General features: G+C 39.9%; 1 protein-coding gene across 1 annotated transcript in view; it reads left to right on the plus strand.

Moving 5' to 3' along the window:
• DOCK10 (dedicator of cytokinesis 10) overlaps nucleotides 1-17,655 on the plus strand; it is a 142,271-nt gene that overhangs the window by 80,492 nt on the left and 44,124 nt on the right. Inside the window, exons 9-19 of the mRNA XM_059479113.1 lie at nucleotides 1,631-1,716; nucleotides 4,209-4,292; nucleotides 5,182-5,337; nucleotides 6,851-7,072; nucleotides 7,796-7,918; nucleotides 8,504-8,586; nucleotides 12,775-12,897; nucleotides 14,158-14,237; nucleotides 15,308-15,495; nucleotides 16,118-16,183; nucleotides 16,927-17,019. Of these exons, the coding sequence (XP_059335096.1) occupies nucleotides 1,631-1,716; nucleotides 4,209-4,292; nucleotides 5,182-5,337; nucleotides 6,851-7,072; nucleotides 7,796-7,918; nucleotides 8,504-8,586; nucleotides 12,775-12,897; nucleotides 14,158-14,237; nucleotides 15,308-15,495; nucleotides 16,118-16,183; nucleotides 16,927-17,019 (1,304 nt within the window). The remainder of the gene's footprint in view (nucleotides 1-1,630; nucleotides 1,717-4,208; nucleotides 4,293-5,181; nucleotides 5,338-6,850; nucleotides 7,073-7,795; nucleotides 7,919-8,503; nucleotides 8,587-12,774; nucleotides 12,898-14,157; nucleotides 14,238-15,307; nucleotides 15,496-16,117; nucleotides 16,184-16,926; nucleotides 17,020-17,655) is intronic.

The following is a 17,655-nucleotide window of genomic DNA, read 5'->3' on the forward strand; positions in this document are numbered from 1 at the left end:
GTAAGAGTGAAAAATCTCTTGTATTGCTGGGGGTTTTTTAAACAAGTGAAAAAAGTGGAACCTTCATATGAGTATTTAATCATTTTAAGTGCCTGAGTCTGTAATGGATTCTGTACCTATTGATTCCTGACAAGGCAGCACCAGTCTTGGCAGTCCCTGAATAATTTCAGCTAACTCCCCTCAGATCATTTTCAAATGGCTGGAGGGGAGGTAAAGCTGTTCCCACAAAGTCAGCAGGAGCAACGTGGCTCCACTTTGCATATGCAGCTCTTTTTTAAATTTAGTCCTCTGACTCTGATCTCTCTCAGTGATCTTGCTGGTACTTTGTGTTTTACTGTCCTGGAACTCTGAAGGTTTAAAAAATTGCTGGAGAGTGGTTTGATCAGTTCTTTTTCCAACATTATGCTTTCTTTAAAAATCTGGAGCTAATAATTTAAAAGAAAAAAACCAGCTGTGGTATATGGCTCTTTCTCTGAAAGCTTATTGACTTTTGCTTCTTGCTTTTTTGAGCTTGCATATTATGCTCTCACTGTGAAAGAAAGAGTTGGATGCTCTGTTGTACTGCAGTCTTCATGTGGCAGTAACTCATTCCTCCACATAATAAATCCACATACAGTTTGGATGCACTCCAGCTGAAATTCTAAGGCTGAAAACACTTGAAACCTTAATACAGATGTAAAATGTGTGTGCTCTGAGCCGAGTCAAAGCTTTGCATCCACATGCATCTGAATCTTAGGGATGTTCAGAGCTAATTGAACTCTTTATCCTGATGTTTATAGTAAGTTCTAATTCTGGAAGGACAGGATACTCATATAGACAAAGATGTTTTTAGAACTTGGAGGCACAAGAGACTTGCACTTAAGAATCAGAGGAGTACTTTTGAAAATGTGACCTGTAAAGAATATTAATAAAACAGGAAGAAATATGTGCATAAGAGGTCAAAAACACAGGCTAACAGAAAACAGAAGTCTCTACCAATAAAAAAAGCTGATAACAAGCAACAGGAATGTGCTATAGAGTTAATTTGTCAAAAGCCATGAGGTTTTCTTGGCAAGAAGAGCCCTAAGTGACTGCAGTGACTTCTCTCACATGGGGCTGAATTACCAAGTGGGAGCAGAGCTCTCCCTGGTGAGCTGGTAAAGCCCAGGGCTTGTGTTCAGTGCTGCTCTCTGCACCCACAGGTTTGCAGCTCATGGAGTGCAGACTGCATCCCTCCCTTTCCCAGAGAGAGGGGAAGGTCCTGCCTGCCTCACTGAATGCTCCCTTTATGGGAATCCCAAATCTTTTGCTTGACATAAACCCTTGGTGTTGCATCAGAAGGGACTGAGAGGAAAAGGTGTATTTGTCATGGGAGTGAATATTTGTCATGGGTGAATGTGTGGGATGGTTCAATGAGTAGTCAGGCCTGTTGTTTGGAAGAATAAATATAGACTAAGATAGAGTGAGCAGCAGTGAGAGATGAGGTTGAGGAGGACAAAGATTTACAGAGCATCCCTTCCATTTGCAGAGGTGATGAGTCTGAAGGGAATAAAAATAAATGACATGGAAATATGGGGTTTTATCTTTTAAATTCTATGGTAATAGCAAGAATAATAAAACCATTTTGTGTTTATTTTTCCTTCTCTTCAAGACCCTGCAGAAGTTCCAGTGAATTATGATTGCTCTCAAGAAGAGGCAGATTCCTCAGAGAACACCTTGCACCCAGACTTCGCAAAAGTAATGGATGTTACACTTTTCTTTACAAGTTTAGTGGAAAGAACTTCCTAGGTGCAAAATGCCTGCCAATACCTGATCATTAATATTCTGAAAGGTTGAAAAATATAGCACAGTCTATTACAATTGTTAGAGATAAAACAAGTGACAGGAATAATCCTTTCTGAGCACCTCATCCTTTTGTTTAAGTAAGAAAATCACCACCAGATGCAAAGAGTAGGTGTTCCACAGTGTGTTTTGATTTAGACCTGTGAAATCAGTAAGGATCTGATCCCCTCTGTTATATGTGAAATATTTGCTCATCTGAACTGCATTTCAGTAGATTCTGGCCCTTGGAGAGCCAAGATTTCCTGTGTGACTGGCAGGGAAGAGAGCTCTGAACTGCTCATTGCCTCCTGTAACTTCATTGAAAGATGCATGTGCTACCAGGGGAGGCATTTTGTCCTCTAGAGCTCATAAACTGTTTCATGTGGATGAGATAATTGTGTATGGTGCTAAGAAGCTTTTTAATGAAAAGCTAGATTGGAAATGCTTCACTGCTTTCTCTTAAATGAGTGTACAATCTGTTTGTAGCCTCCTGCCAGTGAGCTGCTGTAGATGCTGTCTGCCTACAGAGCCAAATGCTCTTTGAGGATGTCACACAGATTTGATCTGAAAGCTGTCTGTGCAATTGGGGACAGAATTTTACTGTATGTCATATTCATAAATGTGAAGTGGTCACCTAGAATGTGAAAAAGCAAATTAAAATCAAATCACCAAACAAAATAAAACCAGAACAAAATAAAATATATCTGAGTTTTTTTATTAAGGACAATAGAAGTGTCTGATCATCTTGTCTGTAGGTAGATTCTTTCTAATGGTTTAGTTGATGCAGATATCTCACTGGTGCCTGCAAGGCTATAGGAGATGGTCAGCTTGTTTTCTGATGCTTTTTTTGCCCTTTATATGGATAATTCCTGTTCCCCCACCCTGGCTCTACAGGCCCGGCTGCAGCAGTGTTCTGTGCCTTTCCCTAGTCCATGCAGATGAACGTCCTGGTCCCATCTCTGTCTAAACCAGGCTACCAGAGCCACATCCAGGGCTGCTTCTGGTTAGGCCATGGGCAGGGCATGTTAGGAAGTGAGCACAGAGCTCTTGGTCCTGCTGGGCTGCTGCTGCTTGTTACTTAATGTGTACTGGCAATACCATGGTGTTGTGGGAGATAGGGAACACTGAACAAGAGAATATCTTGTGCCATGTCAGCTAAGGGTTGTACTCAGTCCTAGGCAAGCAGAAAAGATGGACACTCTTTTAATATTTTAGAGATTAATTTTTTTTTTTTAAGTTGGAGAAAATCAAAGTGCAAAGACTGAAGGAACTGAGCAATTGAAATATCCCAAGGGATCTTTAAGGGGAAGGAAATGTGTAGGGCTTACTTTACATATTGAATAAATGAGCTTAACTAGTGAGGAAAAAGGTTTTTGCAGTTAGACATAAGGATTTTAGAAGGTAGGGTAGGAAAGCACCAGGTGGCTTCAGGAGGTGAAGTTGGTTTTGTCAGAGAGCTTGCTATTGAGCTAAGCAAGTGTCAGAAAGGAAATGGGTATGTCTGATGCTCCCTGTGGCAGAGGGTGGGTGGCAGAGGGCTGCCAGCCTTCCCTTTGGGTGACACTGCAGTCTGTGCCTGCTCAGCCTGTGAGGCTGGGTGACATTTGCTGCCTCCCTTTCTGCCCTGCCCTGGCTCAGGTGTTTTTCTGTGGGGCTGGTTTGTTGGGGGTTTATTTCCCTCACCTTGGGAATCTCTAAACTGATTGTGGTGCAGAGATCTGACATCTTCCTCAATGGATTGTGACTGTAGTTCTCTTCACAGAGAGCAGCCAGCACAACTCTTCCAGGATTTTTCCTGGGGAAGGCAGCAGGAAGCACAGAGAGAAGAGAAAACAATTCTTATCTCTATTTGCTGCGCCTGTTGTTTGGCACATCTGGAATGTGTTATGGAGATTGTTTACCCAAAGTGATTTGTTAATTGGACACTGGTGAAGTTGATTTGATTCTTTGCCCAATTAGATCAAAGCTGTGTCCTGGCTGTCTCAGACAGTCACAGGTTATTCTTTAGTATTGTATAGTATCTCTTTAGTATGCAATTTAGTATAGTATTAGTGTAATATAACTTAGCTTAGTAAAGGAATTGTTCAGCCTTTTGATTGAAGGAGTCATTCATTATTGAAGGAGTCAGCACATTATTCCCTGCACTGGGGAGGCCCCAGCAATGATAATGGATAGCATATGTGAACGCACAAAAACTTGAATTACTTAATTGATCTATTTTGGGATTCCTCAGAAGTGTGTCATGGCCTGAAAAGCCCTGCTTCACAAACAAGGGGTGCTTGGGGATAACTGCTGCAGAAGGGGGAAATGTTGTTTTGAGTGAAACATTGATCACTCATTTAGAAGTCCAACAGCTCTATGAATTTCTGTTCTTGTGCAGAAAACTAATTTATTATCTGTCACCACAGTACATCACAGAAACAGAAGAAACAGTGAAAGCCTCTCGAAACACAGAGCGACTAAACCTGTTCTCTTTGGATCCTGATATAACAGTAAGCAAAATTTAATTTTTTCTTTTTTTTTTAACTCTTAGAAATTTTAAAATCCAGGTGACATGAGCTAACTGGGTTAGCTGAGCCAGCAGAGTGGGTTGAGCTTGAGCAAGCAGCTGGGTATAGCCAAGGCTTCAGCAGGGAAGAGGGAGGGGAGCTGTCTGCAGCCCACAGGGATTTCTGCACAGACTCTGCATTTGGGCTGCAGCATGGCTGAGGATGGCAGTGACCTCTGGGGGTCATCCAGTCCAGCTGAGCTAAGCTCTGAATGAGTTTAAAACAAGCATTAAAGCAAAGTTTAACATTTAATGTCAGGATTCAAAGGAAGTTATTTCTTGCACTGAATGTGATTTAAATGGAAATTTTATTTTAGTTAAAAAGAAGGCTTAAGTAACATTGGGATCAGTGTGTATTTAAACTTGAGTCTGATGTCAATCAACTATAAGACCTTTATTCCAAGTATTAAGCAAATTAAAATAGTGATGTGGTATATAAGTAATGGGGAAAGAGAGAAATGCCTGGAATCTCATTCTAAAATGTACTGTTAATAATCTGAAAATGTGAGGTGTTTTAATCTATATGAGGAAATTAAAAGCTGAAGTTCTAGAAACAGTAAGTAAACAACAAAAAAAAGTAAGTTCTGAAATTATAAGAAACTAATTTAAATCCCTCTGACATTATATATGTCCTCAGGCAACCTTTTTTGTTTGCTTCCTAATCTATAAATTAGGAGTAATACTTGTTTACTATAGTAATATGAAGAGACCAACAGTGACTTTTGAGGTTTTCAGGTGTTTCAGTGGTGGTTGCGAAGACCTTTAAAAAGCTTACTTTGTTTTGGAATATGATGCTATTTCCTATGTATAACAAATTGCCCTACTTATTTCAGGCACTGAATCCTCAGAAAAAGGAGTTTCCAGGGACAAACTCAGTGATAAAGCCATTTGAAGAAAAGCCTGCAAAGAGGATCCTGGTTACCTGCAAATCCCTCAGTATGAATCTCCAGGCCTGTGTTACTGAAAATGAAAATGATCCCTTAACCAATGTAAGCTTTTCTTATTTCTCTGGGATTTTTTTACTTTCTTTTTTTGGTTGATTTGTTGGTTGGGGTTTTTCTTCTTTTCGTACATGTGTTATTTGGAGAGAGAAGTGAAAGGAAAGCTGTATCACATGCTTGCTGCTCCCTTTGGACTGAATAACAGAACTGATTAACTTTACAATGGATATTTTGAAGCTGATTTATATTGCAGACTTTTAGCTATAGTTCAGTGAAGGATTAAAAATGTTTCAAACCTTGAGGATTCTTAACAACTGCTATAGGAAGAACAAGTTTAAACTGCCAAGACCTATGTAGGGAGGCAATGGAATATCAGTTGCTGGTGAACAGGGGTTTTTTGTTGTTTTCCAGGGAGAGACAAGGAACCAAGCAGATAAAATTACAGGAGAGAAGGCAAAATAGAAAGGACAAGATGTTTCATCTAGTGGAAAAATCCAGCTAAAACCAGGACAAAACAGAAAATTTTGCTTATTCTTACTGTAAAAGCAAAAGACCTGAGGAAATTGAGATGTAGATGTCAGTCTATAGCTTTTAGTTAGTTCTCCTTTGAAGCAGTAAAGTTATGAGACATCAGTGTCCCAGCAGTTCCACTTTCATATATTACATATGAGACATTGATTTGTTTGTTGATTTGTTTGTTTTTCATTTGAAGATGACCTCTACAGTGAGTGCAAGTTCAGCATGATGTAATCAATATCTATTTTTGGTAGACTGGAATAACTGTTTAAATAAAGCCATGATAACTGCACCAAGGGCATGCAATATCCACTGCAGAGGCTGGAAAAGCAAAGGACAATGTACCTGCTGTGCCCTGCTCTTTATCTCCTCAGTTTTAGGGTTCTGGTGTCTGGATAGCTCAGGTGGTGCTATCCTGAGGCTGCTTTATTCTGTCAGAACTATGGATGCTCTTAGGAGGTTACTTTCAGTCACACGACTGAATTCCCTGGTACTCTGCCATAGGATAAGTGGGCACTGTCAGAGTGGTTTGAATGCTCTTGGTTTCCCAGCAAAATGGAACATGTGTTTCCCACAGAATAATACACCCACGCTTTTGTGTTTGTACCAGTAAACATTTTCCATCCCCTTACATTTGTCATCTTTGTGTTGCATTTCTGACAATCCCTGGAAAGCCCACACTCGCTCTTCCCTCTTTTATAATGACTCTCAATCTGCATTTTAAAAGTCCTGCAGTGTGTTTTCTGGGGCTCTGTTCATTTACTCTAATAATTAGTTATCTATTTGCTTTTGATTCTTTGAGCTTCTGAGCTGTCAGCTCCTCTTCTGGCACCCTGTTAACAAGCTTTCTTTAAAAGCCCCTAAAATTGCATGGTTGGAAACTAATCTGGGGTGTGTGTGTGTGAACATGTGTTTTTCATGTATCTCATAATTTGTAAATAATATTTGTTTACTTTCTTTTCTTCTTGTTGCAGAAACCCATTAAAAATAGCCTTCACCCCATCCTCTCAGTTATCACCTATTATGTTTCTGGTATTTCCTGCAGGTAGAGCCTTTCTTTGTGAGCGTGGCACTGTATGATGTCAGGGATGGCAGGAAGATCTCTGCTGATTTTCATGTGGATTTGAACCACACTCTGGTTAGACAGATGATTTCAGGTTCCTCAAGTCCATTGGAAAATGGTGTAGTTGAAAATATTGATTCAAATGAAATGGAAGAACCACAGGTCAAAGGGTTCCCAGAAGAGTGGCTGAAATACCCCAAACAGGTATTCCACATGTGACTTGCATGGCTTAGTGACTTGTGTCACTTAGTTTGATAATATTCCTTTTCATTGGAGAACTTTTGCATGCTATGTTCTTGTTATCAACAAAATTCTCTTTTGTGTGTCAGCTGTATGGATCCACTTGCTTTCTGAGCTTCTCTGTATAGACCATTTACAATCAGAACTGATAAAGTTAGTGTCCCTTATTTAGCGGAAGCATCCATATTCCCTGTGCTCTTTGGGTCCATTTGCTGACCTCTCCCAACCAGCCAAACAAAATCACACCTCATAGCAGCACCTACATGCTGCAATAATCTCAAAGTTGCCATAAGCTGTGGGCTGAAACAGCATGTGTTAACTTTTTCTCCTCCTTTCATTGCCCTGAGGAATAACTGACTCAGGCCAGCTTAGGTGCTGCCCAAGAGGAGCAGTTAGCTTAGGCCATACTAACATGGTCACACTGCTTTTTGACTTGAATCAGTCAAGACTTGAATCACCTTGTTTGCAAGGTGCTGCATGTGCACAAGCTGACTTCAGCAGTAGCACAAAGATTTTCTTTTCCATCTGGCTGTGTTGAATAAGTAGAGATAATAATCCTTAATAATCCTTTCTGGATTTGGTTTGTTACTCTTTCCATCAGCAGAGAGCACTGGCTCAGTATTTCTCAGTATTTCCTTTCTGCAGTATCACTGTATACTTTTGAACTGTTCTCCCTTTTATCCACAGGCTCTTTTCTCCATAAGCAATCCTCACTCTGAGATTGTACTGGTGGCAAAAATAGAAAAGGTGCTTACGGGAAACATTGCCAGCAGTGCCGAGCCTTACATTAAGAATCCTGATTCTTTTAAGGTAATGTAACAGGAACATCATTTCCTGCTCTGTGAGCTTCAGCCTGCTGAAGGCATTGCAAATCCTTCTGACAAAGATCAGGTTCCTGAGCAGGACAGGCTCCTGGGAGCCCCATGCTTCAGAAAGCAAATGTCCAGGTTCCACTGGCCAGATGAATGATCTCTATTTTGTCTGCAACTTACAGATACATCATGGTGCATTGCTGTGCTGGTTCTGCCTTAGTACAGGGATGTTCTGTTGCAGCAATGTTTTACAAATTATGAGCTGTGGAACTTTGTACAGGAGCAAAGCTGGGGTAGGCACCTCTCTGTCTCTGAGAGCAGGCACTGCACCTATATTGGGTAGTGACAGAAAACTGCAATAACAACTTAAATACAGTTCTGAATAAAGGAGTGATAGCAGGGTTTCATTTGTCAGCAGCATCATATTCATCTTGTGATTTCTCTGCTGTCCAACCCAGAGCCCTTTTGTTACGAACAGTATCAGGCCCAATTATTGTAGCCTCTTCAGCTTGGTTGTACTTTATGAAGCATTTAGGTTGTTGGAATGATACTGATGAAATAATGCATGTTTCCTTTTTTGCAGTGTGCACAGAAAGTGTTAAAATCCAATAAACAGTTCTGCAGCAAGCTGGGAAGATACCGTATGCCCTTTGCTTGGTCAGTGAGGTATGTATTCATTCCTTTCATGATTTTATAAGCATCTTATAGCTTATTCCCTTGGACTTCTATCTTTTTATTCTTTACCATTTTTTCTGCCTGAAGCTAAGCAAAGCTTTCTCTCTGGTCCAGGACCCCAGAATATCCTGCAGGCTTTTCGTTTCATTGCCCTATTTTTCTCACAGCTCAACGTCAGTTACTTCCTCATTAAATGTTGCTGTGGTGGAATCTTTTCTTCAGGTATGTAGTGAAGTTGCCAGGGAGCAGCAAAGGTAGCTGACAGAATATTAATTTATCATGAACTCTGCCATTCATTGGGTGCTTAAAACGACCAAAGAGATTTCAAAGTCACAGTTCTCATAAGAATTTCCTGCAAAGATAATTGTGGTCTGAAATAAAGTTGCAGTGGCCACCTAGAAAGTAGGTGCACAGGTTCTTGAGGCTCTGTTCTTGTTTTGATGGCTGTCAAGCTTTAAGAAAAATCTGTCCAAGGACTTGAGATGCTTTGGAGGTCATATGGAGGGATTGCAGTTCAGGTATTCCTGCATTTTTCATGGTTAGTAGGTGATGGAGAACTTCTGTTTTCTCATTTGGTCAGCTGGGTTTTATTGCAGGTCAGTGCAGTGGAAGTAATGGACTTCTTTCGCTCTCTCCTCCTGTATAATTTTTGCTTATCTCACCTCAAGACTGAGCCCCAACTGTGCCTTTTGATCCCTTTCACCAAATTTGGCTTCTTTTCCCATTTGTTCTCCCTTCAAGTTTTGCTGCTGTCCCTGTGAGGCAGAGTTACCCCTAAATACCTGCCAAGCTAGGGTGCACTGAGAAAATTCAAATTCCTCACTCATTTACATCTGCTTGTGTGTTAACATTGCTCAGGTCCAGCTTTGGTAAAAGCAAAGTATAAAATCTATTTCTGTTTTCACAGCTTGAAAATAGAAGTTTCCACATGAGGCTATCGCTCTACAGGGGGAAAGAAATGGTTTGGCTATGATAAATAGCAAAACCCTGGATTTGGAAATGTGTTTTCCAGTTAGTTCATTCTGGCATTAACCACACTCCTGTGTTTGTGTGGAAATTTCCCTCCATAGAGCAGTTACAGATGGCCACAGTGAGATTTTTACGTATGCATTCAGCAAGCCAAACTCTTGACAGCTGAGTATTGCGCATGTGACTGAAAGTCTTAATTAGCTCCTGTGGCACCAGTTTGTTAGCATTGCTCAAAAGCATGACTCAGGGTTCTTCCCTGAGTTCCTGCTGGGAAATCTGGTGTCTGTGTGCTCTTGCAGGTATAATTACAGTACGTGTTAGAATTACAGTGTGTCAGAGTCTCATATTCCTGCCAGAACTGCCAAAGTTTGCAAATATCTGCCTCAACTACATATTGTAGATGTGGGGGGAATCTTCATTCACAGAGATTAGTTTTTACACTCTTACTCCTTCAAACCTTCTCCACCCTCGTAGACTTCATGTTTTAGAGCCTAATATTGGAATCCTTCAGCATCTTGTGCAGCTGCTGCTTCGGTTCAGCTGCTGTAGGTTGAGGTAGCTGAAGGCAGTGAGACTGCACTGATTGCCACTGAATGTCCAACCCTGGAGGTGAGCAGTTGTCCCTCAAATCATAAACCACTACTTCAAAAGTAACCTTTTTCAAAATTAAATTATGAACAATGTGCAGGTTCTCTGTGCTTCACTAGTGTTTAGGATTGTGGACAGCTAACAAGGCCAGAGGAACAGAGTAACGTAAACTATTAAGTACTGAGATGATGTTTCAGTTTTTTTACTCTAATCTATTAACTTGCTTTTCCATAAATTACCACTTTTAGAATCTCCTCAGGAGTTTAGTTTGGTAAAATTTTTCATATTAAAATATCTCAGTAGTTAGGTACCCAGCACTAAGGTACATTGTTAATGTGTTAGACAAATATTGGACTCCTGGACTGTAGAAGTTTTTAAAGAATTTCTTTGTTTTGATGTGACAGTTGTCATTCTCAAGTGCCTGCAGTATGATCCTTGTGACAAGGAGCACTCTTGTTCCACCTGCAAGGATACAGCAAAACATGGGATTGCAGTTATTTAACTGCAGCTGTAACGCATTCAATACTTGCTGCTCTGGCAATTCTTCAGCTTTAATGAACCTGGGGAATGGAGACACCACTACAATTTGACCTGTGCATAAAACATACCTTTTAAGAAGGGTTATCTTGTTTTCAGTGGACGTCTAAACTACTCATGTGGTTGTAAGAACTTTATATAAATGGAGTACTGTGTATAAACTGGAGAGATTAAAAAGTACTTCCCTGTTTTTTAGTTGTTTCATGCCTTTAACTTTTGTCCTGTGTGCATTATTTAGGCAGGGACATGCTGCTGAGCCAGTCCTAGAGGCAGAGCATGTGATAGCCAGGGAGCACTGCTGCTCTGGAGCAATGGTTGTAGGCAGGATGACTTTGTAAAGCCTTTGTGACTCCAAACCAGAGGGAAGGAGAGGGCAATGGTGGAATCTTTTGGGTTTGAAGATACCTTGAGGATCATGATTCTGTGTCCCTGAGCCTCCTGGAAGGCAGTGCTCAATACCACTGACCCAGAGTAAGCTGCTTCCAGCTTCATTTCCTTTCTCACTTGCATCCACAGCCCTCCTTGGTGAGTGCCCCTATACCCTGCTGCACTGAGCAGGGGTTTGCTCAGTGTCAGAGCCTGCTCTGAAATCAGTTCATGGTTTCCAGCAGAGCTGGGTTTGCTCAGCATCACACTGCAGAGCCCATGGCACAGCAGAAATCACTCACCCAGTGTTTTGGTCCTCTCTGTTAGTCTGGAGGAGGAGGCAATGCTGAGTCCAAGAAATATCATCATGTCACCTATACTGTAATTATTATTAAATACTTTTTCTTTTCTTTTTCTTTTTTTCTGACAGCAGTTTAATAGGATCTGTAGAGTAAGTGGTGGCTGCCAGAAAGGAGGTCTGGTTTCTCCCTAGTAAGCTTTTTTACATGGTGTGTTGGTGTGGACCTTATTCCCTCCAACAGCTGGAGGTAAAAATCTGATAGAAGAGAGTTGATCATCTTGACAGTTGCAAAGAAATGAGATAGGGATGCTTCTCTCAGTCAATTGAGTGAAGATATGATGCATTTAAACTTATTTTTGGGCTCCTCTTCCAAAGGTTTGCTCCGTTATTTTGCATCTGGCAACAATTTGTCCTGGCATCAATTCTTCTTCTCACTGGCAGTGGAACAGAGAAGTAAATTAAGGAAGCAAGATTGGCCAAATGATTCACAGAACAGCACTTAGTGTCAAGAACATTTTACTTTTGTTAAGCAATGTTTTTTCATACTGCAGTTGACTCCAAGGTTCATTAATTTGGATGGCTGTTACATTATCCGGTCCAGCCAGCGTGTGTGACCCTTGAGGATATACAAAGGGCACTGCAATGTCTTAATTAAATCCTGCAAGTGTCAATGAGCAGGAATGGAAATGTCTGGAAATGTTTTCCTGTGCACACAATAGCTGATATTAATTGTTCTGTTATAGATGGATATCCTTCTTTTCCGGTTCACTGGGCACTTTGTAGCTGGTTCATCAAAAATTTAGTTGGTGTTCCACAAACTTGTTTTGTGAGGGAATGCTAAGCCACAGTGAGTTGTTGTCGTGGTCCTGGGGGGCACAGGACAGATTTAATGTACAGAAACGTTCACTGAGGTCTCTAACCTGGTTCTGTAAAAGCTTGTGTTTCATTGTGATAAGAGGTGGTGGTTGAGGTTTGACAGCTAGCTATGATTTCCATTTTTTAAAACTGTAATGATTTTCCTTGGATAATAACTTCTTGAATGAAATTACCTGTGGATCAAACTACCTACTAATACATTGAATTCTTCAAATTGATTCCTTGAAATAAGGAATCAATCTCTCTGTTGAAGGGAGGAGTCATGTCCATGACGGGTGAGAGGCTCTTGCTTAAGCCAGGTCTGAGTTTTTTGCAGGACTGGGATGCACATGGAACAAACTGAAATTGCCTTTGTCCTGCAAGCATAAAGCTTGACAGGGCTCTCTTGGGTGAAAATCTGCAGAGATTCCATGAATTTGTGTAAGAATTTGTATCACAACCTTGTTAAAACATTACATGAGAATTTCGAATGCTCAAATATATACATACATACATGTATATGGATGAGTGTTTATAAATATGTCATTTTTCTTTCTTTATAGGCCAGTGTTTAAAGATAATCAGGGAAATGTTGACAGAGAATCCCGATTCTCACCCTTATTCAGGCAAGAAAGTAATAAGATTTCCATGGAAGATTTGATTAAACTAATAGCAGAATACAGAAGGTAAGGAAAAGTTTCTAGTTTGCTTTGAAGCTTTATAAAGCTGTGTAGAATAATTGTAGCTGGATTTTTTTTCTTCATTTACCAGAGTGTGCCAAAGTGGCCATGTAAATTATATTACATTAGTGTTTTTCACATTAGGTTATTACCTGCCAAAGAGTGCTTGAGGTTGGACTTTCCAGGAAAATTGAGACGTCATTTGGCACATTAAAATAAATGTTATTATAACCAAAAATAGTGATTGCTTTAATCAGCTTTTATCAGGGGAAATGCAGGTGAAGTACCCAACATTATCTCAGGGGAAAAAAACCAAAAAAGAGTGACAGAGATACAAAATCATTCTTTTGTGCGTTTCGCAACTCCTTGCTTTTGTTTTTTGAGTCTCCATGGCAAACTCAGGAATAGACATTGAAAGTAAAAACCTTCTCCAAGTGTTTTACAGCCTGTAAATTTCTGAGGAGGTTTGGCTGGGTAGTTTTCATGCAGGTATAAATCAGGTTAATCCTGGAACAGGGTCTGTGTTTATACTGGATAAGTGACATGAGAATTGAACCATGTATTTCTCCTTGTCTCTTCTACTCTAAATGGGCCTAAAAATGAATTAATCTAACTAACTTCTGTTCCTTTATATAAAAAGAGATCCTAGAAAGATAGAATGTCAGCTACAGGGCTTGGATTAGCCCCTTAACTTCTTGTGCCACCTTGCTGTCACTGGTCAGGACACTCCATTGACTGTTCATTAGTGTCACCACTGCTGTGTTTGTGTCGCTAAAGCATCTCCTGGACAGAAGAGATTTAGAATGGTGGGTTTGGCACTGCTCAAATGGCTCAGGCACAAGGAATATGTCGTGTCCCTTCTGAGCATGGCACTTGCAGAAGCCACAATGCTGTGAACTCCTCTCATCCCAGTGCTCACTGAATTTCTTTTAGGGAATATTTCATTCAGGTTTTAGAAAGTAAAAGTAGATAAGTTAATTCTCATAAATTTTGCTTCATCACTTCCTTTCTTTTCTACAAAATAATACTGCTTGCAAAGAGAAGGCAGGAGTGAGACTAAGGAAAAAAAATAAACCACAAACCAAATCATATTTTATTTGTGCTTTTATATTTGATTAGAGTTTAATACCCAATAGGTATATGTTAAATGTGTTTAATGTAACTAAATATCTTAAATAAGGGTCTGTTTTTCATTTTAAGTTAATTCCTGTGATGTTATCATCTCTGTCCTAATTTTCTAAAATGCTTTCATTTATCTCATTGCAGAGCAGAGAAGATTAGCAAAATACAGACTATACCTGGCTGCTTGGACATTGCAGTTGATTGTGTTCCTTTGGAACATCCAAGTATGTTCCCACTTTAAAATTAATTATTCTAATTAAATAGCAGGCTTTCCATCCATAATTGTGCCTTGAGACAGTTCTGACAGAGGGGTGTCCTTTGTGTAGGGTTTGATTTTTTGTCATTTGATTGCACCACTCTTTGTTTCATCCTGTACCTGGCCAGATCCAGCCCAGTTTTCGGTGTCTATGAAAGAGAAAAAAGAAAAGCCCAGTGCTGCAGCTGGCCTGGAGCCACTTCTCCCTGGGCTGCAGAGCACCTGCATTGCTCTGAAACTGCCAATTTCCTCTTGTGCTAGGTTAGAAGGAAGCAAAATTTGGCATGGTGTATGTAAGGGATCACAAGCTTCTTTCAGCTTCCTCACAACATATTGGTAGACTTTTCCTGGGGATTATCCTATGATTTGAGGAAGGAATTTGTAGGCAGGTCTGTCCAATGGCTTTTTCCAGAAATAGTTCTGGTTTCTCTGGACATCTCTAAGTTGGTGGCCCCTCTCAGCTTGTGTTCCCCATGAAATTAAATGCCTCAGTGCTTTAATAGTACAGGAAGAGAAAGTGTTCTCTGTCCAGTTTTAATCTCTCCCAGTCTCAGTGACAGAGGGCTTATTTTCATCTTCTGTTTCCTGATCTGATTTCAATTATCCCAATTTCATCATATATTTGATCTAGTGGTGCACTGCTCATTTCTTCATTTTATGTAGTATGTTATTAGATAATAAAAAAACTTAAATGAGCTGTTGAGCTGTAAAATTGATGAGAAGCAGCATCACTCAGTGCATTCTGTAGAAGTTGTCCATATACCAATGGGGCTGTTACACCATCAAATGTCACCAAATACTGTGAGTGTCAAAAGAGGTTACCAGTGCTGTCCAGTTTAATTCAAGTGAGAGAAATCATTTAAGGATGATACATTGCCACTGTTCTGAGGAAATGTGTAAATTTAAGGCATCTCAGCATCATTTTTCCTAAGTTAAGGCAGGATTTTGTATATTCCATCTCAATGTTACTTATTCTCAGTAGTAAGACAGTGAAAACAAACATAATATGTGACGGCTCTCTTTTCTTTTCTTTTGAAGACTGTGTTACTTCATCCTTTATTCCAATCAAGCCATTCCATAATGTAAAGGAGCATCAACCTACAGTGGAAGTTGAGGAGTTTGTGCAGGAATCAACAAAATATTCTCGACCTTACAGGGTGTACAAGAACCAAATATACATCTATCCAAAACACCTCAAGTATGACAGCCAAAAACACTTCAACAAGGTACAGAATGTGAATGATTCTGGCCAACATGGGCTATCAGTGGCCTGTATCAGCTCTTTTAAGAATCCAGGAGAATTTATAAAGGAGAGGAAAATGGTGATGTCACTGAATTGGCTCTTTATCTTTTTCACCTGTATCAATCATGAAACACTGGTACAATTTTAATGAATCTATGGATTTATTTTAAGTCATAACAGTGATTCAAAGAGATAATGTGGTAATTCCTTCTTCACAGTTTTCAGAAGGGGTTTATATTAATGAGAAAATGTGTGCAGATAAAATTAATCTTGATAATGTTTGTAGTTCTTAAATGAAACCTGGTACCACTTGTGATTCCATGGTGGTTGAAAACTAATTAAGTACAAGATGTAGGTAAGTCCTGATCACTTAACAGTCTGCTTCTACTCAGTCATTTTGAGGCCTGGCTTGCATTTTGCATTTTTCTTGGAAATTTTATTTCTAGTGATATCACTGAGACTTAGAGGCATTTATAAATATTTATACACCATCTGCATGTTTCTCTTGGATTCTGAAAAGGCCTTATTCCAGCTCTGTAGTTTACCTGACTTTTTCTGGCTACCCCATTTCTGATCTCAGCTTTAGTATGCTCCTGTCTCCCCAGGCACGGAATATAACAGTGTGCATTGAGTTCAAAAGCTCTGATGAAGAGGGAGCAAAGCCACTCAAGGTGAGTTGCAAGAGCAGTATGTTGAGAGTGCTGTTCTGAGAATATTACTGATAAAACCCAGGAATAAGGGTGATACAGATCCAGAACAAATTTTTACAGTGCAGCTTGCTTTTTCTAGAATTTATCACTTATCGTACATTTCTCATTGAGTTCTGGGGACTTGATTGAAAATAATGAGGCACAAAATTAGAAGGACCTGGGACTTTATTCTTAGCTTTGTTAAGAATTAATCTTAATTCTTAATTTTGCTATTACCCAAGGGCTGTTGCACAGTCCATTTGTGGTCTAGCTTTCCCAGCAATAAATAAAACTGCAATTACTCAGTCATCAAGAGCTCCCAGACAGGACCTGCCAGAAAAGAGATTCTTAACAGGGATAGCTTTTGTAACATTTGAAACTCAGTGAAAGCACTGTATTCTGTATTGAACTGCATAAAAGTGAAATAGATTTTGTAAAGCTTTTTGCAGAAAACTCTGAAATTGATAACAGCAGGGAAGAAGTCTAAGGAGTCTGCATTGCTTAATTGAGCATAGGGTAATTATCACAGAATCAATGGACTTTTACTGGAAGAGTGTATTAAAAAATCCAGGTTTGAGCACTTAAAACATTTCTTTTAATATTTGATAAAGTAATGATCAATCTTTAATGATAATTGTTTTAAATGTGCATACATATTAGATATACCAGTACTAGTATCTTCAGCAGAATTTCCCAATGTAATGAAAACATGTTACTTTTACCAGTGCATTTATGGGAAGCCAGGTGGACCCTTATTTACAACCTCAGCCTATACTGCTGTGCTACATCATTCCCAGAATCCTGATTTCTATGATGAGGTCAGTCTGCTTTTTCTTTCATTAAATGTCTGCCAATCCCACAAGTTTGCCAGTGAGACAGAAAAATATCTGTACAGAATGCTTCTGTTGCCATTGCTTGTGTGTCTGGAAGGGCTGTGCTGTGTAGATTGACATGCAGGATCACATTTTGTTTTCTCTTCTTAAATCAACTCAGTGGATTGTTCCTTTTGTAAGATGTTCTGAGTACAGTTAAGATGCTGTAGAATTAATTAGGAACAGTCCAGCTCTCTGAAATGCATGTCTGGATTACATTAAGGATCCAGCTGCATCTCTGAATTTAATGGAAACAGTAAACATTGTGATGCAGTGTGGAGCCAAGTGTCAGAACAAATCCCTCTCTGACATCCAAGAACTGCATTGGGGCATTTTGTTGATGCAGGGTCTGAACAGAATGTACAGTGACGTGTGGTGGCTGCACAAGTCCTTCAGCTGCTGCTTCTGAGGGTGCAGCCACAGAGTAGTTCATGTGGTGCCTTTGCCAAACGTTACTCGCATGTGCATCTTTTTGTTTCAGCAAGTGTTGGTTCCCCAGGCTTCCTGCAGGTGAAATTAATTTCACCCTATCAGGGACTGGTGTGTTTGGTGGCTTGTGAATGTCAACTGTCTGTTCTGGAT

The sequence above is a fragment of the Ammospiza nelsoni genome, chromosome 10, assembly GCF_027579445.1.
Source record: "Ammospiza nelsoni isolate bAmmNel1 chromosome 10, bAmmNel1.pri, whole genome shotgun sequence".
In the NCBI taxonomy this organism is placed as follows: Eukaryota; Metazoa; Chordata; class Aves; order Passeriformes; family Passerellidae; genus Ammospiza; species Ammospiza nelsoni.